The sequence below is a fragment of the Saccostrea cucullata genome, unplaced genomic scaffold, assembly GCF_032062105.1.
Source record: "Saccostrea cucullata isolate Sc308-1 unplaced genomic scaffold, CSIRO_AGI_Scuc_v1 ctg951, whole genome shotgun sequence".
NCBI lineage: Eukaryota > Metazoa > Mollusca > Bivalvia > Ostreida > Ostreidae > Saccostrea > Saccostrea cuccullata.
In genome coordinates, this window is record NW_026940566.1 from 1302 (window position 1) to 23616 (window position 22315).

At 34.9% G+C, this 22315-nt stretch overlaps 1 protein-coding gene across 1 annotated transcript; it reads left to right on the forward strand.

The window, feature by feature from the left end:
* The first annotated feature begins 242 nt into the window (after nt 1-242).
* On the forward strand, nt 243-3498 carry LOC134255619 (putative methyltransferase C9orf114 homolog). The gene is made up of 4 exons (XM_062738143.1): nt 243-398; nt 1230-1469; nt 2319-2660; nt 3008-3498. The coding sequence occupies exons 1-4, from the start codon at nt 351-353 to the stop codon at nt 3494-3496; spliced, it is 1119 nt and encodes a 372-aa protein (XP_062594127.1). The 5' UTR covers nt 243-350; the 3' UTR covers nt 3497-3498.
* The last annotated feature ends 18817 nt before the right edge of the window (nt 3499-22315 follow it).

Consider the following 22315-nt stretch of genomic DNA (forward strand, 5'->3'; position numbering starts at 1 on the left):
AGAGCTACAGTCTCGACAGAGATTCTGGTTATCTCTAGATCTAGTACTATGCTTGCATGCAGGGCTCTGTGATGTTTTAAATGATTATATTCGACATGCGAATGAAAATACTAAAATATCAAAATATTGTTAATTGATAGAATATCGTCAATGTACGAAATTGAAGGTTACATCAAAATACAACAGCCAGTGAAAAATATTTTGTTGAAGTCACAAATGCTGTTCCATATATTTGCGCGAGTTATCTTTCCACACTAGAGCTCTCTAAATTCCAAAAAACAATTTTAGTGTAGGTATATGAAGGAAATTCGAAAGGAAAACTGTAAACACGTGTGGGAAGTTAAAACACGATGGAAAAGGAAAAGAACGAAATCAATTATAAGCGAAGTGAAGAACAGGTAAAATTTTACACATCTTTCTCCTTTTTAGAATAATATTGTCTTGGTTTCTCAGTTAACCTCATTAAAATTAAAAGGCCCTTAGAGCAACCACAGGGGCATCTTATCCACTCTGTTCTCTACTTCACATATAAAAATACACAAGGGAAGAATCGAAAGTAGCACACGATTTTTAAAAAAAGTCAAAAAACAACTTACTTGAGAAAAGTTACACAAATCCTGAAAGGAACTAGCGCAAATAATGTCCTAGTACTTATCCAGGCTAAAATATTCCAGATATATCCATCGTAAATAGCTTTTATCCAACTAAAACCCCAGCTTTCTGCACAGTGTGAATCTCTACGCCCAAGAAAAGATAACTCACCCGGATGACAATAGGGTAGTACCCGAGGCCTTCCGAGTGCCATTGGAAGACTTCGGGCACTACCCTATTGTCATCCGGGTGAGTTATCTTTTCTTGGGCGTAGAGATTCACACTGTGCAGAAAGCTGGGGTTTTAGTTGGATAAAAGCTATTTACGATGGATATATCTGGAATATTTTAGCCTGGATAAGTACTAGGACATTATTTGCGCTAGTTCCTTTCAGGATTTGTGTAACTTTTCTCAAGTAAGTTGTTTTTTGACTTTTTTTAAAAATCGTGTGCTACTTTCGATTCTTCCCTTGTGTATTTTTATATGTGAAGTAGAGAACAGAGTGGATAAGATGCCCCTGTGGAGCAACTTTCAGAATGTTCAGTGCGTTCTAATGTTTTTTTTTCTTGCTTTTCGCTTGTATGAATCGGAAATTACTGGTTGTAAATCCTGTCAAACTATTTTTGTTACAACTGTAGCGAAAAGATTGGAAGAAAATACGCGAGGAGAGAAGGGCACAGAAAAGAAAATGGAAAGAAGAAAAGCTACTGAAGAAGATGGAAAAAGAAGCAAAGAAACAAAAAGCAGAGGAGCAGAAAAATGAAGAAAATTCCACAGAGAAGAAAGGGGGACGACCCTACACTGTGTCTATAGCTCTACCAGGATCTATTCTGGACAATGCGCAGTCACCAGAGCTAAGGACCTACTTAGCAGGACAGGTAGGCTGAGATGATACAGTTTATCTAATGCCCTGTTAACATGGAGTGTTTAATTGGCAATAAATTAATGTGAAGTAAACTAATGCGAATCAAACGAATGCGAATCAAACTAATGCGAATCAAATATTGCTTTCACACGACAGCTAATTGCGAATTAAAATTTTAGCACGGCTATTTTGACGTCATTTGCAAATCACGTCACCTTATGCAGAAGCAGATCCATTTGACATAATGGTAAAGTGTCTGTATACACATTTTAATGATTAACAAAATTTTCCTTAGTTTTTCACTTAAAAATACCACAAGTACTGTACCTATAGCTGACCACTGACAAGTAGCATTTGACTAAATTTTGCCATTACGCATGCATCAGAATTTAATTCGAATTAGCTTCGCTTAGCGTTTACATGGAGCTAATGCGAAGTAATTTAATGCACAGTAAACTAATTCGAATTAAACTAATTAGCATTAAATTCTCCATGTGAACGCTACACTAAGCGAAGCTAATTCGCAATAACTTTACGTTTAATTTGAATTAAACTCTCCATGTGAACAGGGCATTAACAAAGCCAGAAGTTGTGCGAATCTCAAGTAAAATCGTTGGGGGTATTTATGGAAGGGAAATACTTTGTGTTTTGCTAGAGATGTACAATGCCTTATATGCCTGCATCTCAAGTGACAAGAATTTCACATGAATTTCATGTGAAAAAATAATACCAAACTTGCTTTTACAGTTTCTGTATTTTTCTACAACATTTGTGCTCTGCAATGATTATTCCCATACAGACAGTAAGAAAGCTTTTAAGAAAATATTTGCAGAAGTGATATTACAGTAATTCTTACTTACAGATTGCCAGAGCAGCTGTGATCTTCAACATTGATGAAATCATCATTTTTGATGAGATATTCTCTAAAGAGTCCTCCATAGAGGGAGAATTCCAAGGAGTGGGCAAGAAAGGTCATGCTAACGTCCAGATGGCCCGGATCCTGCAGTATCTGGAGTGTCCTCAGTACCTCAGGAAATCCTTCTTCCCGCACCACAAGGATCTCCAGTATGCAGGGATCTTGAACCCTCTAGACAGTCCCCACCACATGAGGGCCGAGGATGAAGTGTTGTATAGAGAGGGGGTGGTCCAGAATAAACCAGTCAAGGCGGGGAAAGGATCACTGGTCAACTGTGGGTTATATAAGGTAAGGGGAGAGGGCCTGTAATACTGCAAAAATTGCAACAATGTTTGTTGGGGGGGGGGGGTGCAATTTTTAATATAGTTTCTCAAAATTTATCACCTTGCAAAAAGTTTTCTGTTAGGAACTCTCCTAAACAACAAACCTGTATATTTTGTAAATTCTTTAACTTCTGCAAAAAAATTAATCCTCACACAAATGCTTTGATAAAAAAATGTCCAATTTTACATATAGGACATTAGTAAGAGTTATATAAGGTAACTAAAAATGATAGACCACAAAGGTATAAATTTTGAAATTGTAAGTTAGTGAAGTTATAAACAAAACAGACTGATACACTATATTTATTTCAGCAAGATGTACAGATAGACAAACTTCTACAGCCAGGAATTCGAGTCACAGTGAGGATTAACCAGTACGATTCCTCACGGAGGATACTGAAGGGCCAGGTGGTCTCCCCCTCCACCCCGAGGGAAGACTCCGGTCTATACTGGGGTTACTCCGTCAGACTAGCCAAAAGTATTGGAGCAGTGTTTACAGAGTGTCCGTACAAGGACGGCTACGACTTGACTATAGGGACCTCTGAGAGAGGGGAGTGTGTGGACGATGTGAAAATTGACACAAGTTTTGGTCATGCTCTGATTGTGTTTGGGGGAGTACAGGGACTCGAGGCCAGTCTGGAGTCAGACGAAGCCTTGGACATTGACGATCCCAGTCTGTTGTTTCAGTACTATATGAATACCTGCCCTAACCAGGGAAGTCGGACTATTCGTACAGAAGAAGCCATTCTCATCAGCCTCGCCTCTATCAGACCTAAATTAACAGGGCTGGGGAAAACTTGATGTTTTATTGTATATGCAAGTGTAAAATTGTACAGGTAGAAAATAAATGTGATAAATGTTGTTATTATACCTCATTATAAATATTCTACACAACGGGTTATCTGATTGGTTCTAGGTTATCACGTGATCGGGCCGTAAAACTTCATATTTCCCGTCGTCGGCACGCTTTTCATCATATTCCACCTCTTCGGAACACCTAGTGAATTTTCCCGCAATATAGTTCTTGTTCGTTGAACGAAAACTGCTGAGAGTAGTAGACGTCACAATAGCCTGGTTTACGTCACAAAACTAATGACAATGTGTTGACCAAAGGGTTTTATAGTAACTTTACGTTAACAATGGTGTAAATTAGAGAGCGGTGCCGAATTTGAAAGTTTATGTTTATTTAAAAGGTTTTGCTTGTTTCGGTATAATAAACAATTCATTGCATGATAGTGAGGGAAATATGAAGACTTATTCAGCCAAGAAATATCATATTCCCCTCGGGCGAAGCCCTCGGGGAATATGATTTTTCTTGGCTGAATAAGTCTTCATATTTCCCTCACTATCATGCAATAAATGTATAATATCTTTTATATTTAATAAACAGTAATAATATCTACTTGAACAAGCTAATTCAGAGAATCTGTGTCTCCTATTTGTAGAAATAAATAGGTGTTTTATTCAGGCCATAGGGGGTTGTGGTATATAATGTCATTGCAAAAGTTCAAAGGCTTCTTGATATATTGCCTAGAATCAAAAGTATTAAAATCGACAGAATTTTTATGCCCCGCCATGAATATGGCCAGGGCATATAGTGTTTGTCATGTCCGTCTTCCGTCCTTCTATCACACTTTGCGTTTAGCTCTGTTCAAAGCTAAGTTTCAAGAAACTATCCAAGATATTTTCATCAAACATCATATGCTGATAGATATTGATGAGGGCTATGCAACTGTATCAACATTTTTTAACCTTGAACTCACTTTTCTTAAATTAGTGTTTAGCTCAGTTTTAATCATACCATTAAAGATGGCGTTATCAAACTTCACATGTTGATACAAACTTGCATGGATGATGCATCTAGGAAAGAACACTACCAGACTTGCTTCGGATGCTGGATCTGACCTACATTTTCCAGATGAGTGACCAGGTTTAAGTTTTTGGAGCAGGTCCATTCCTAAGGAAGTATAAGCCCTACTTGGACCAAACTTGCATGGATGATGCATCTAAGGATGGACACTATCAGACTTGCTTCGGATGCTGGATCTGACCTACATTTTCCAGATGAGTGACAAGGTTAAAGTTTTTGGAGCAGGTCCATTTTCAAGGAACTTGTCAACAATTAAATCTTGATGATGTAAGTTTACAAGTTGATATGGCCACCCATAAGCCCTACCCAAACCAAACTTGCATGGATGATGCATCTAGGGATGAACACTACCAGACTTGCTTCGGATGCTGGATCTGACCTATATTTTCATTCCCAAGTAACAATAAGCTCTACCTGAACCAAACTTGCATGGATGATGCATCTAGGGATGGACACTACCAGACTTGCTTCGGATGCTGGATCTGACCTATATTTTCATTCCCGAGTAACTATAAGCCTTGCCTGAACCAAACTTGCATGGATGATGCATCTAGGGATGGACACTACCAGACTTGCTTCGGATGCAGGATCTGACCTACATTTTTATTCCCAAGTAACTATAAGCCCTACCTGAACCAAACTGATCAAACTTTATACACATACAAATTTTCATATTACTTTACTAATATATCCTTGGCGGGGCATTCATGTCCTATGGACATATTTCTAGTTTATTTATCACCTTGACCTTTTGACCTCATGAGCAATATGTGTCTTCCCTACATCAAAGGGAGTTCCTATGCTCAAAGGCATCTTGAGATATGTGGAAACGAAAGTGTTACAGACAGACAACTGTACAGAGAGACAGACACAGAGGAAACTTATAGTCCCTCCCAGTTTCACCGGTAGGGGACTTAAACATGTCTTTGATGCACCAGGAGACAGAAGGTTACTTTGTGAATGCAGTGTAACCATTACTCTTCCATACTAGAGTTTTACTGTGAGATACTTTTGACTCGGTCCCTTATTTGACACCCCACAAGGATATGACCCGATTTTGCTGAGGTCACAAAGCCAAGGGTCAAACCAGAAATTGGATAGTGAATTCTCAATATTCTAAGAACCATGTGCTTCAATTGTCTGCTTAGGATCCCTTTCCTTGACAGATATTTAACTTGTTACAATGGTTTCCCTTAAGTAGCAGATGACCTTTGATTTGATGTCACAAAACCATGGGTCATACTGGAGACAGGAAGACAGTGACTTCTCAATATTTTAAAGAATCATTTGCTTTTCAGAAGACATCAAATCTGGTATACTGGTTCTCTATAAACAGTAACTTACATGGTCACAGTCACACTGTTTAGGTTCACAGAAACCTTTGCCTGACCAATATCAAACTTTCATTGGTACATTTTTTCCTCCCAAAGAGAGGATGGCCTCTAACGATTTAGGAGCCACAATGTATAACTGAAAAGATGAAAATATTGACTTGAAAATCCTTTGCCTGGCAGACATATAAAGCTTGGTTCATTTCTTTCACCTAAGAAGTAGATGACATGTGTTGATTTTGAGGTCACAAGGTCAAATTTTACAGGTCAAATTGGACATAGGATCTTAAGAATCCTGAAAGTATATATACATATAAAATACATGGTTACTGTCTTGAAATATACGCGATATTTGGGCGAGGGTAAGAAAACGTGATAGAGGGTGAGTACATTGCAATATACAAGACGTCACAATGCTTTTAGCACGAGGCTTTATTAGGGCAGTGACCGGATAAAGCTTTGGTTTATTAGATTACCTTTATTAGGTCAATGCAAGAGGTAGTTGCAGGATAAATGTAATTATACTCCTCATGATGAGCATTATTGAAGATCAATTTCAATAAATGTGTGGATCTGACTGGTACATAATTTTCACAATAATATACAGACATTTTGAATATAAATTTGATCCTTTTCACTGAAGGGGGGTCTATGTTTTTAAAATTCACATTTATTTACATAAGACATCAAGTCATTTTTAAGTCAATATTTATTGTACTTTGTTATCAAAAAGTTTGTAAATGTATAACAAAATAACAACTATCTCAACACATAAATAACAGAAAAAAATGTACACAATCCACTAGCAGTCCACCATACAAGCAGCAGTCATCCTTAACTAGGATTCAGGCAATAAACTCAGGCAGTGAGATCAAATATTTATGTGAATGAGTTGTGTCCCATTGGAAAAAAATACAAAATATAAACCTGTTGCCATCAAGTTTTAGTAAAGTTTTAATCTACATGAAAAAGATGTTTGTTATGTATTCTTTGTAGAAAATATATTTTTTTCAATTCTTGATTCATAGAATTCATTTCCTTGTTTTATCTAAGTTAAAGAAGCCACAAAATTAATTTAGATTTAAATAACTTTCATAGAGAAAAAAGCAGATTCAAAATATGTGTCATGTATAGAAAAATATATATACAAATTTAAAAAAAAAAATTTTGTGTAAAAAAGATAATCTAAAACAAAAACAAACTTTAGTTTGTGCAATTGGTGTTAGCTGTGGAGAATTTTGGTATTTCAAGGGAAATTGCTAAATATGATTATACCGTGTAGGTAGAAATTTTAGCGAGACGCAAATTTAGCGATTTGTCCTTAAAAACTGGTATTTCATTTTTAGCAAGATGTATTTTTAGCGATTTTAAAATGACCACCAAAGAAGCTATAACAAATAAAACACAATTTATTTTTAGCGATATTTAATTTTAGTGTTCTCGACACCCTCGCTAAAAATTCTGCTTAAACAGTATTACCATGGTTATAGTTAAAATGCCAAAATTCTCAACAATATTTTTTGAGCCACACATACACTAGTATGTCTCTAAAATGTAGGATGCAAGTTACAAATATGCAATGTTTCTTTGATATCTGAAAACTTAACTTCAACTCAACTGTAAACATTTCATTAAGAACTCTCAAGACAGAAGATAGCCCGAATTAACTGTGACAGTAAATCCTACTATTTTTAAAAATACATTTGTATTAAATAATTTAAAGATTTTCTTGGTTTGAAGAGGAAATACAGAAATACTGGCTGCTTACATGTAGTGTTGAGTTAAATCAGAAATCATTTTTGATTTGACAAATTAAAAAAAAATGAATTTTTCACCAACATTTTTGCTAGCAAGGATAAAGCACTTTTTAATGAACTTGCATAGAAGTTCTCTTATAAAACATGATACAATGAAATGAAGGTGATATTTGGCACATTTTTATTGCATCTGTTGTAGCAATATCTCCTGCTTGAAAAAATCCATAAACATGATATTTTTGATGGAAGACTAGATAAACAGAGAAAACTTGAGAATTAAGTATTAAATGTTAATTTATATAAATGACATCCGACTCCTCAGCAACACTGTTTTCCTCCGGGGAAATATAACGAGCCCGTTTTTTAGTCCTGTATGATGATGATGCCCCATCACCGTACTCAAAGTCACTGTCCTCCTCGTAACGGACGGTCTGTTTACCCTGCTTGCAAATTTGCCAAAACCACGAAGCACTGACCTTGATTGAACCTGTAGAAGCTCGAGTGGTGTAATGGTTGCTTGCATTTCCATTTGTCAAAGGCCTTTTTCCTATTCAAAATGCAGAGATTTATCAGTACCTTCTCAGGGGCTGAAATTCGGCCCCATTCCAAATTGAAAATGAGTTCAATTTTCCCAATTTGGCAGTATTTTTTCCGAATTGCAGAACAATGCTTTGTTATTAAATTATCTTGTATTAAACACATAGTAAATTTGTCAGATTATCTGTAATTTTCCTCAATTTAACTCATTTAGCAAAGCTACAGTCGTGACATGTTTAAAAATATAGCCAATTTTAATCCAAAGAGCCATAGCGCATTTGATAGTCCCTTTCGCCTACTCATTGACAAAAAGTGATTTTTTAAATACATTGTTTAAACATATTTGTGTCATACAATGTTAGTTTATTCATGACTTAATAACAAGAGGCCCAAGGGCCTTGAATCGCTCTTCTGATAAATTGTACAATCTATCACTTCTATTTAAAGCCTCTAAGTATCCTAAGACCCAACTTGCATCAACTGACAAAGGTTGATGATTCTTAGCCAATTAGGACTGAAGATATTTTAATAAAGCTAAAAAAAAAAACCCTTCGGTAAAACCCTAAAAAAACAAGGACTGCATTGTTGTAGAAGTCCCCGCTTGAGGCCCCGATGTTCCTGGTCCCATTCCCTGTCTGGCCCCTGTCATAGTGGCCTGCATCAGCTGCATCTCTTGCTATTGAATCTGGTCCTGAATTCTCTGTTACTCCCGCTAATGCTGCAGCTCTTTCTGATCCACCTGTCAAAGCAATACATATATCATGTATTAAACAGATACCCTGGGTATCGTGTATTTTTGCTTGTAATTTTCTTTTAAAGCTGTATAATTATTTTTGTTTAGTTCTCTAAAAAATTCTAAATCAGCATAAAGTTACACCTAAACCAGACCAATTATAACCAATCTTTTCAAAATCTGCCAGTATCTTTTACTTTTACCTGATTGATATTAACAATTGTACCGGATAAAATATTGATATCTTCTCAATTCAAAAGTAAAATGGCACAGGCAATGTTAACTCTTTTGAAATCTATTTTTTTTTCTCTTTTTCATCACAGTAACATAATATGTATGCTTTACAATGATAAACATTCACATGTATTAAGTCTAGTAGAGTATTACACAATGGATTCATACCTGTCTTTTATGGGCCTCTTGTTGAGCTGCAGTTTGTCGTGAAACCATTTGTTTGATGACCGTTTGTACTTGTTGTGTCAGCTGCTCCTGTGGTAGGTGTGGGTACTACAAACAAAACACGAAACAGAAATCATCAGGATGTACAATGCTCAGGTGAGCTAAAATGCACATTGATTTGGAAAACCCTTGTCTCTGTCAAAAACTAGAGATTTTCCATAATTTTTTTTAAATAGACAAAATATTAATAGATTTTGTTAAGATTTTACGCTTTTTTTTGATGAAGTGCAAACTTGCTAGTTGTCCAGTAACTTATTTCATTGAAATTATCATTCTACATCAATATATGTAGTAATCCCCGACTGCTGTATCATCATTAATTTTTTGTCAGTTGCTACTATCAATTTTAAATTTCTTCTTGTATGTTTTTCTCTTTACTTGTATGCCCTGATGGGCCCCATATTGGTATTAATAAATCTTATCTTATATTCTATCAAAATACGTGGTCTATCAAAATCTGCATGTTATATTTTCCAGGCAAATTATTGATGATCAATTTGCAAAACTGTCCTTTAGATCAGAAAAGCTCACTATGGCCCTCAGCTCAAGTGAGCTAATAAAATGTACACTGTTGATGCACTATCACTATTACCAGCTAATAAAATGTACACTGTCCCAAATGAAAAAAAGGGGGAAACAAAATACTATAACAAACTACTTACAAAACATATGTTTTGAAAGTGTTTTGATAGTATAGCAAATCACATGCAAATGAGCTAACAAAACACTATAACAAGTTACTTTGAAAACACTCTAACAAACTACTAACAAAACGCTTTAACAAAATACTTACGAAACACTCTAACAAACTACTAACAAAACACTGTGTTTTGATAGTATTCCATTAGTATAGAAAATCACATGCAAATGAGGCTAACAAAACACTCTAACAAAATACTAACAAAGCATAAGTAACAAATCATCAATAAACCACTAAATTTGAATTTTTAAAATTATAATTAGCAAATTCACAAGTCTTTGAAAACATCTAAACACAGTCTCATATTGAAACATTACATGTATAAACATCTTGTTTCACAGTATTTTGAATTCCAGGTTTGACATTATTGTTCAATAGACAATAGCACACCATTCCAACATTAAAAAACACCGGCCAAGTTCGATTCATGATCACTCTCTTATATCAATCATTCTCTGCAGTGAAATCCTTTGGTGTAAGAGATATAATTCTCAATCCATTGACCATTTCTCCATTCACATACATTTTCACAGAATTTTCAAGTATAATTATAATTCATTTAACCCAGTGCTTAAAACTGATCTAAGCTGGGTAGTATATGGATTAAAGGTCGATCAATCTTAAAATGAACAAAAACCCAATAAAAACAGGCCATATACACATCCACATTCACAGATTGAAGGTTTAACTGTAGTCCAGTTTAAAAGAACTTTATGTCATGCAATAAATAAATACCTTTGTTATATCCAGATTCATCCTGATTTTGCTTTTTCCAATCAGGGATCAATATATATACTAACACTTTACATGTCCCTTCACCAATCTCTTTGTTTCTCTCTGACCTAGTGCTGGTGGTTTGAAAATTGGCGCAAAACTAGTAACACAGGATATAAATAGATAAGTTGTTCTTGGAAGATTTTACTGCTCTTAGATAAGTCAACCCTTAACGTGTCTGTTAATCAAATGAAATGCTAACAAAATATTAATTTGATGCAGACAAGTATAATGAAACACTTTCAAAATGCAATTTCATTCTGCAGAGTGTAATGAAACATTAATAAAACACCAACATTGTAACGAAACATTAACAAAATACCATGCCACCCCATCCTGTAAAGTATAGCATTGATGTTTCGTTAAATGCAACACTTTCAAAACATACTAAGAAAATATAAAAGTATGATTTGGTAGTGTTTTGAAGATATTTTGAAAGTATTTTGTTAGATTTCTTTTTCATTTGGGGTTGATGCACTATCACTAGTACTATTACCTTTTGTTTCATGTCCTGTACCAGCTGTAGAAGGTTCTGCTGTGTAAAAGCCTGCATATTGAATCCTTGGTTATACATATCTGGCATGCCATACTGGGACTGCTGCTGCATTTGATGTGGCATGTTGTTGAAACCAATATTTGGCATGTTTGCTATAAATTTTTAAAATGTTTATATTAATAAAATGAAATCAAGACCAAGTGAAATAAAACTTGTGAACATTTTTACATTACTATGCAATCTAATTAAAACTAGAAAATTGACCAGTCAGCAAGGGCCCCACTTAAGGGTAGAAATATAAGGGTACAGCTTCTGAAATAAGAATTTTACTTGATTACAAAAATAATATATGAATATATGAAAAAAATTAAAGAAACAACTGTATTTTTCAAATTTCAAGATAATTCCTGAATGTCCAAAAACCTGTAGTGACCTTGTATTTACATAAAAGAGGGAAAATCTCATGTCTTATAATAACTCAATTAAATGTGTATTTAAAAAAGATTTAGTATGCAGGTGTTCTATAAAATGCTAGCCTCCTCAACTTCAAAACAAATTTCATTTGTAGACAAAGGTGTTCATTAATTTTCATTTGGCAGATAAAGATAAGCCTCTACATTTTCTGCAGCAGGCTAGATCATTTATCCCAAGGTGTTTAATTGTACTGCTCTTTCATCCTTTTCTTTTAAATTTACATTAAAAGAACTTTTTTCAGCAATAGACAGAATAGGGTTATTATTTGATCAACTGTTAAAATTAACAGCATTAAGGCAGCAAAAATAAATTAAATAAATAATTTAAAAAAATAATAATCACAATACAGTAAAACTCGTTTAGTATGAACACGTATATAGCGAATTCACGGATATAGCGAAGTTTTTTTGGGTCCCCGGCAAAATTCTTAACAAATCTTTGTAAAATTTTACGGTTATAACGAACTCTGATATAACGAATTTACGGATATAGCGAAGTGATTTTGAGTCCCATTGAGGGTTAAATATAATGAAATTTACATCTTTTATAACGAACTTTCAAAGATTATAAAAAAAATGAAAAATTGAACTTACTTTATTTCCTTTTAGCATTTGTATATAAGATTCAATTCATTAGAAAACCTTAGTTATCGAAGATATTTCTTGTAATATTTGCTTCTCTAACATAGTTGGTAGTAATACTTGAAGAAAAACATGCATAAAGTGAATTCGCTATAATGGTTATATGAATTCGTTAAACGGATATAACGAATTACGGCTATTAGTGAATTAAATTCACAGGTCCCCAGGACTTTGCTATTAACAAGTTTTACTGTAAAGGAATTATATATATATATATATATATATATATATATATATATATATATATATATATATATATATATATATATATATATATATATATATATATATGAAGCACTAAAAATGACCAACGACACGAACAATGAAAATTTTCAAATTTTCGGGACGCCCTGTCCCTTCCTCAGAACAAAGAAAAAAGTTTAAAAGTCATCAGAACAAAGAAAAAAGAGAAACAAAAACAACTAGCACTACTAGTATACCCGATAGACCGGACGCATTTCATAGTGGTCCAGATTTCTTTCTTTATTAGTGTTCTTAAAAATTTCCAATCCAACATGTAATTAAGTATGTAAATATCTAGTGTTTAGTAATTTAGTAGTAGTCTGCTAGTTGTTTTTGTTTCTCTTTTTCCTTTGTTCTTATGACTTTTTAACTTTTTTCTTTGTCCTGAGGAAGGGACAGGGTGTCCCGAAAATTTGACAACTTTTATTGTTTGTGTCGTTGGTCATTTTTAGTGCTTTATATAAATTTCCATCTGTGACCTTGTATCTACTTCGTAGATCCGACATTTAGGATATACAGTGTTGTTGGTTTTTTAGTGCTTTATATATATATATATATATTGTAACGAGACCGAGGGTATCGTGTTATAATTAACTCGTGGGCCGCTATTGGTTTTTGTGGTCACTGGTCGAGATTTGATGGTAACGTTGGTCACAGTTTATGTTATGGTCAATGACCAATTTTTGGTCACTTAATTGGTTAACAGAATGACCAACTTTTGGTCACCTCTTTGGTTGACGTAATGACCAACTTTTGGTCACTTATTTGGTCGACGTAACGACCAACTTTTGGTCACTTAATAGGTTGACGTAATGACCAAATTTTGGTCACTTTAAACAATGTTTCTTAGGAATAACACTTGTTAAAAGTTGATAACATTTATTAAGACGATCAAATGGTTCACTTATAAACACACAAAATGGTACACTGTAACTTGGTTGGTACAACGTTATTTGGTTAACAAAAAGGTGACCAACCGATGGTCAATCCAGGACGTTCCTAATAACTTGGTTTCCTTTAATGGTTTCGTATACATAGACTTGGTACCGTCTTATAACCGAAGTATACGGAGTCGTTCCCCAAAGTGACTTAGGTCACTTTTCCCTTACCAGGGAAGGCTGTGTGCTCCGAGTCGCTCCCCACAGCCGACTGAATTCAGAACCCAAAACAGCTGGTTTATATAGACAAAAGTTGTTATGATGACGTAAGAGACAATCAGAAACCTATTACGTCACAATCAATACAATCAATAAGTTAGCGGGTTTTAACCATCAAAATTACCTACTAAATTAATAACGTTGTACCCATATAAAACATACAAAATACATCACTTTGTCATTAAATTATACATGTGAAATTAATAAAGTCATTAAATCAATTATTGTTCATTTCTTTCATTAACTGTTCATTGACAAATATTTACGGAGTTTATAAACATCGGGTTCAAGTTCCATATATTCCAAACTTGTAAACAAGAGTTAACCCGAATTTCACAGGTACACTTCGTGAAACGTAACATTACCCCCTTCTTAAGTCGAAACGTCCTCGTTTCGGGGTATTTAATCAATGACTTATTCAAGTCTACTGGTAATGTCTTTCGAGATACGCGTTACACGGATATAATGTCATCTGCTTCACCACAAAACAGCTTCATCTGGTCATGATTCACATATTTTGGTTTCTCGGCTGTAGACTTTCTCACTTTGAATACCGAATCGGACACGGCACTTAACACTGTGTAAGGTCCATTCCAATGAACCTTAAGTTTAGGACATCTTCCTTTGGTCATTGACTTTGACGCAATCCACACACATTGTCCTGGAGTGTGCTTAATCTGGTTTGACTTGGTGCCATACTTTCGTTTCTGGTTATCGGTTGCTTCTATCCATCGGGTGCAATAATCTGAACTGGTAACAACGTCCTTGTTACCCTTCTTGGTCCGTGGTAAAGGACCAAGGATGTCGTTGGCCACTTGTTCCAGTGGTTCCCTAGCTAAACATTGACCCGGTTTTCCTCTGACTTCCCTTGGTTGATTCTTCTTTGAGTCACCAACGGTACAGTGTCTGATATGCTTCTCAGCGTCGTTTGTCTCCTTCTCGTCACGAAGTTCACATAGTCGTCGGTCATCATTATCATTGTGTAAAGCTTCTTGTACGCAAATTTTGAACACAGGATTGTGTTCACTCTTAATGTCACATGGTAATTTATTCTTTCCCAATGTAAGAGTTCCTTCACCCAAATTCAATTGACAGTTATGCTGTTTAAGAAAATCAAGACCTAAGATCATATGTGACTCAACGTCAGCGACGACCACTTTATGTTCCGTAACTTCACCATCAATACCAATTTGAAGTTCAGTCTGACCTTCTGGTACAACTAAATCGCCGTTTGCCATTTGTAAGTTACTATGGTTTGGAAATAATTTAGGTCTCACACATCTTTCTATCTCGTAATATTTCTTTGGATGAATAACTGTTATAACTGAACCCGTGTCGATGACACAATTTATTTTCACATTGTTAACAAGCACATCAATTGTTAGTAAGTTGGTACTGCGAGTATTTGAGTTCTTTATTCCAAAAACATGTGGCCTTTTCTGTTTTGTAGTTGACGTTTGGCCGCCGACGTCAACTACTGCGCGTTTCCCTGGTTCTCGGGTTCTCTGGTCGTCACGTCCTTTACGTATTCTGGTTTTCTTTGGTTTCTGTATATTTTTCATTTTTTAGGTGTCGTTGTAGTAACCTGCATTTACGTTTGATGTGACCATCTTTCTTGCAGTAGAAACAGGGACCTTTCTTGTAAAGCTTCTTATCTGTGTTTTGGTTGATCATGGCTACTAGGTCTGATTCGTAATTATTTCTGTCGGTAAATGCTGGTTCCTCTGTCTGCATACGCACTGCCACTGTATTTCGTCTTCCCCGTGCTTGTTGAAAGGCCTAGCTCATATTCCAATGCCAGTCGCACTGCATCTTTTAGGTCTGTAGGTTTTTCTTTGAAACACTGCCCATTCCATTTCTTGGTCATTTAAACTTCCGATGAACGAATCTTTGGTTATCTGGTCGCGGAAACTTAGGGGTGCGCTCGGGTATGACATCCTTGTAAGTCGCTTTATGTCTTGCATTAACTCTGTGATCGTTTCGTTTTTCTTCCGTATTCTGCTCTTTAGTTGCGTCTTATAGATTTCTGTTTGGTTTTCTGGGTCAAATCTTGCTGCTAGTGCGGTAACAAGGTGACGAAAATTATACCGATATTCTGGTTGTAGGTCACTCAAAACGCTTAGTGCCGGGCCGCGTAGACTGGTAGCTAACTCTAATGCCTTTGTTTCCTCACTCCAGTGGTTCAATTGGGCAATCATGTCGAAATGAACTATGTAGTCGTTCCAGTTCATTATACAGTAGAGACTCGCTATTACGGTGACGGTTTTATACGATAGAACGCTTATTACGTTGTAAATTCAAAGCACAAATCCATTTCTTAACAAATCTATACAAAAAAGAACTGTTTATTACGTTGTCCAAAATCGCCAGGTCTCAGTAATACGATGTAAAAATTTTGTCAAAATATTTTTTCACTCCGTGTTTATTCAGTGTTGATTGCTGGTAGACACTTAAGGAGACGCTAAATAAACATTGGAACACCTGTGCTCTGAGAGAGTGTTAACTAACAGGGCAGTTAGGTGATTAGTGACGCTTGATTGCACCCACCTGGACTGTGTCAGCGAACCCAGCAGATTTGGAGACGTGCCAAAGCCATTGTTAAACAATTAAAGTTTACTCATAAACCTAGCTTCTTCTTTATCTATCACTGTAATTTCTTTTAAATTCTTTTATTCTTTATTTCATACTTATTTAATAAATTAATTTAATAAACAAAAGGTTCTATTAAATATTATGCATGTAAGCTGTCCATACACATAATGTGTAATTTCGTTTGCATATAAACTGCGTAAATAAACAGCTTGGGTATCAAACATAATTTGGACAAATTTTGAACTCCACTACAAACGTTTTAACAGCTTGGGTAGTGGTTTGGATTACCTCTCAGTTGTCAGCAGAAATACAGATCCATAATTGCTGAACTGCTAATTGACCTCTGTTCAGTAATTAAAAAAAATTATTTTGACAGATTGCTTGTCTATTTACTTTAACCTTTTTCTTTGAATAAAAAAAATCTTATTGTTTATTTAGAAATGACTTTTAATTAAATACAAACTGGAAGAGAATAAAATAATCAGAATTTTGGTTGTTGTCTATATATGTATAGAAATGACTATGATTACGAAGACATTGAAATTTTCACGAACGCATTATCTGGACAGAAACGAAAGTGAAAGTACATGTTACAGAAAATGGCGGCAATTAAAGGAAGATTTTCGAAGTTTCTATTAAAAAATGTGCTCTATACTCTTACTATGTTGGAAAAAGAAGAAATAGCATCATGAAAATAAGTTTTAAAGATAAGTAATCAATGAATAAAGTTTATATGGCATATTGGAGAAGAATTTGAGCATGAAAAGGAGATAGAAGGAGAAAAAAATATACCCCCTAGTACAAGAACACGTTTTCCAAACGATGTTTTACTGGATTTTATTGGGAACTTTTATTACGTTGCCCTCGGTATTACGATATTTTACCGTGACAAAGTGAACATCGTAATAACGGATCTCTACTGTACCATCAAACGTTGCTGGTTTCCTCCCTTTAGGTTCCGGGGTACGCCTAAATCCGTGGTCATGGACTTGTCTTGTGTGACCATAATTTGGTACATCGTAATCAAAGCTGCACATGGTCGGCTGAAATTTGTTGGTCCTAGCATTGGTAGTGTAACTTCGTGGTAACGTCGGGTTTGACCAACTTGTCCTAGTATGTTCGTAATCACGAAAGTCGTCATACGCATTTTGTAGAGAAGTATTTCTGTATGGTCGATGTTCACTGTGTATTTGGTCATCTTTGGACGTAGTACTGGTACCGGATTGAACGCAATTTTGGTCTACATATTGGTTGGTAGAACTCGTTGGTCTCACTTGAGATTGTAATAGGTTTATTTGGGACTTCAAGGTTTTTAATTCTTGTAGAATTGTGTGTAGAGTATTGTCGGTACATGCGTTGACTGCACTGCCGTCTCCTATCTGGTCGTTGTTATTAACCCGCAAAAGAACTTCTTTGCTTGGAGTACCGTCGATAAACTGTGGTTCTTTTGGTTCTGTATTATGGTCACTTTCCTCAATCAATTTTTCGTTCCTAGACATCTTTGTAATGGTTTAGGTTTACAATTCACAGAATAGCGGATCCCACCGCTGCCACCAATGTAAGGGAACCGAGGGTATCGTGTAATAAACTCGTGGGCCGCTATTGGTTTTTGTGGTCACTGGTCGAGATTTGATGGTAACGTTGGTCACAGTTTATGTTATGGTCAATGACCAATTTTTGGTCACTTAATTGGTTAACAGAATGACCAACTTTTGGTCACCTCTTTGGTTGACGTAATGACCAACTTTTGGTCACTTATTTGGTCGACGTAACGACCAACTTTTGGTCACTTAATAGGTTGACGTAATGACCAAATTTTGGTCACTTTAAACAATGTTTCTTAGGAATAACACTTGTTAAAAGTTGATAACATTTATTAAGACGATCAAATGGTTCACTTATAAACACACAAAATGGTACACTGTAACTTGGTTGGTACAACGTTATTTGGTTAACAAAAAGGTGACCAACCGATGGTCAATCCAGGACGTTCCTAATAACTTGGTTTCCTTTAATGGTTTCGTATACATAGACTTGGTACCGTCTTATAACCGAAGTATACGGAGTCGTTCCCAAAAGTGACTTAGGTCACTTTTCCCTTACCAGGGAAGGCTGTGTGCTCCGAGTCGCTCCCCACAGCCGACTGAATTCAGAACCCAAAACAGCTGGTTTATATAGACAAAAGTTGTTATGATGACGTAAGAGACAATCAGAAACCTATTACGTCACAATCAATACAATCAATAAGTTAGCGGGTTTTAACCATCAAAATTACCTACTAAATTAATAACGTTGTACCCATATAAAACATACAAAATACATCACTTTGTCATTAAATTATACATGTGAAATTAATAAAGTCATTAAATCAATTATTGTTCATTTCTTTCATTAACTGTTCATTGACAAATATTTACGGAGTTTATAAACATCGGGTTCAAGTTCCATATATTCCAAACTTGTAAACAAGAGTTAACCCGAATTTCACAGGTACACTTCGTGAAACGTAACAATATATATATATATATATATATATATATATATATATATATATATATATATATATATATATATATATATATATATATATTCAAAATTTAAATAATGTCTCAGTAATCGGATAACAATATTAAAAAAAAAATTAAAAAGAAAACACTTAACTGAGGATTTTTGTGTTTTCCTTTTAATTTTTTTTAAATATATATATATATATATATATATATATATATATATATATATATATAAAGCACATTTCACAACAACTCTTAAACTAACATAACTGCCCTAAGTGAAGAAATATTAATATAGAAAGCACAAAGAAATTCACTTTTACATGGATACCCACTTCCGCCCCAGCCCGGGGTTGAACTCTCGACCTTCGGAATCTGTCTCCTAGCAATGCAGGAACAGTGCGCTAGACCGCTTGGCTATCTAGGCAAGTCAATAAACTTGCTTTCGATGCCGATGGAATTCTCGCGGCGCTGCCCTACACTACACGGTCATTGAGAATAGAAGTGAGATACAGTTATTTGGACATTAGTTTTAACAGAGGATTGTTACCAATACATGTTGTAATGAAATTAATTATTATTTATAAAGCACACATTTACAACAACTCTTAAACTAACATAACTGCCCTAAGTGAAGAAATATTAATATAGAAAGCACAAAGATATATAATACTAGAGCCGAGCTCGTTGCAAAGCAACGAATAGGTCTTCCGTTGGAGCTACGAATAGGAAGACGTAACCTTGAGTCTAGGTCAAAAGCCACATACTAAAGATATACAAGTAAAAAACCTAAAGGCTTGTAAAGGAAGCAACTTACAATGTTTCGCCAGGAAAAAGACTGTAAAGGAATGTATGTGACCTTGAACTTTTTAAATGACCTTTCGTCAAGCAATGAAAAACTGTTATAAAATTCTAATATGTGTATTACCGACTGGAAAAGTTCACACATGTTTTTTAGATATTCCTTTAGTCTATGAATCTAGCCAAAACATCTTATCTTTAGTGACCTTGAACTTGAGTCAAGGTCATGTCCCACCCTGCATTATACATGCATCAGCAATGTTTCACAGGTACAAATACTGTAGCGAATTTACAGTTTCTCTGTCAGTAACCTTGACTCGTCCGAATGACTGGATATGTTCAACCTTAATTTTTACTAAGCATATATCGAATCGGGAGAATTTATTAGGTTCAACACTATAATTTACCTGACGATTTAACTAGAAATATGTTTATAGGACATGAATGCCCCATCAAGTGTATATTAGTAAATAATGCAACATTAAAATCTGTATTAGTGTATGACGTTTGTTGAGAATATCTTGAATAGTTTCTTAAAAATTGAAATCTTAAAAAATGGATATAGATTATAAAATCCCCTTCAAATAATGTATAAGCTTACATAAAAATATCTCAAATGGTTTCTTTAATACTAAGCAAAATGCAAATTAAAGACAAATGAGGTAAAGGTCACAAGAAAGTGCAAGGTTAAAATGTATCAGCATACTAAAGTTTGATAATTAAAAATGTCTTGAATGAACTCTTCAAATCTGAGCACCGCCCGTGTGGCGCAGTGGTTAGAGCATCTGTTCTAGACTAAGGTTTGGATAGCTCTCAAAAGTGTGTATCAGCATATGAAGTTGAGTAGAAATATAAATGCTTTCTTCAAAACTGAGCTAAATACTAACTTAAGTAAAGTGAGATCAAGGTTACAGGAGAGGTCAAAGTAAAAAAAAAATACTGATGCAGTTGAACAGCTTACATCAGTATGTATCACCATAAGAAGTTTGAATACTCAGTCTTGGTTTGTTTCTAACTGAGTTAAACACTAACCTGAGAAAAGCTAGCTTAAGGTCAAAGTTGTTGATGCAGTTACATACATGTAGCCACATGTAGCCTAGTACGTATCGGCACATATCAGTACATATCGACACTTGAAGTTTGATTATACTGTCTTGAATGGCCATGGTTTCTTTAGACAAATTTTAAAAAAGTGAGGCCAAGTTCAAAGGAAAGGACAAAGTCGAAATGAGCTTTGAACTGAGCTTAACGCAAAGCGACCGGACGGAGGGACAGATGGAAAGATGGAAGACGGACATGACAAACTATATATGCCAGGCCATTTTTATGGGGGAGCATCAAAAGTTCATTGAGAATATTTTATGTGAAACGATGCCTGGAGACCGATCCTATGGATAAGACCAGACTCAAGGTCTCATGTCGGGGTAGGTGCTGGCATGAATAGTACCCATAGCACCTGATTCCATCTCTCCTGATTTGTATTATTTGAATGGTATTTTTACATGTAGCTTCAATATTGATCACTTTCTCCATATTTTATCCCTAGTAGCTCAAAGGCCGTAAGTACCATGTACATTGTACATGTATAAATTCTCTGCCCTTCACCTTTTTCTTATCCTAGTAAACTTTGAGTTCCACCTATTTTGTTAACATAAAATTGCTGGATATATATATTGTCCAAAATCCAGAATGAAAAAATAAATGTTAGAAATGATATTATTCATTGTCGAAAATGCAATACAAAATTCCGAAAATAAAATATATCTAAAACTGGTACCTCTCCCCAACCCAAGAAACTTAATTAAATAGTAGACACTTTGTTGATCAATTGACCACTCCAGTGAACATAGAAATCATTACATTCTTTTTTAGGTTTTAGAAATAAAATAAAAGACGTTAAAAAATTAAGAAAATAGGAAAGTTAAGTCACAGATATTAATCGTTGTAGACCTTGTTTTTCATTCATTTGACCACTCATAAAAAAAAATGTGTATGATTATATAAAAAATAGGTTGTGACTTTCTCTTGGAATTCAATACCAGCCCCAACCTACATGTACACATACCTAAATAAATCAACCGATTGACATTCTCTGCTCATCAGATTAACAATGACTGACCAGAAGGAGGTTAATACAAGTATTACTGTTATTAAAATAACCCAATATCAGAGCGAACCGATAACTTAAGTACATGTACCTCAAATACACAGAAATACAATAAGTAAGAAAAGAATTTAATTGATATTTTATAGTAGAGAAAATGATTAAGAGACAGTAATTAATTTTTCTGATTTTTTAAAATCGTATTCTGAAAGCTCGGGATGCATATATTTTGGCCGCTTTCCTATGTAAAAATGCATACATGTATATAATTAAACTTACATGTACAAGCATGTTCCAGTAAAATCGTGCAATTGAAATATTCTTTTCGGGTTTTTCCCGTGAGTTGGAAACGTCCCACTTACACTTAAAATTACGCCGCGGTATCATGCATGATTCATGCAGGCATAAAACTTGAAATTAATAAATGCATAAGCGGTTACG

Excerpts from the sequence above, each read along its gene's own strand:
- LOC134255619 (XM_062738143.1), top strand. The coding sequence starts at position 351 with ATGGAAAAGGAAAAGAACGAAATCAATTATAAGCGAAGTGAAGAACAG. Across the intron at positions 1,470-2,318 it reads GGACCTACTTAGCAGGACAG|ATTGCCAGAGCAGCTGTGAT; the intron begins GTAGGCTGAGAT and ends TCTTACTTACAG. Across the intron at positions 2,661-3,007 it reads TCAACTGTGGGTTATATAAG|CAAGATGTACAGATAGACAA; the intron begins GTAAGGGGAGAG and ends TATTTATTTCAG.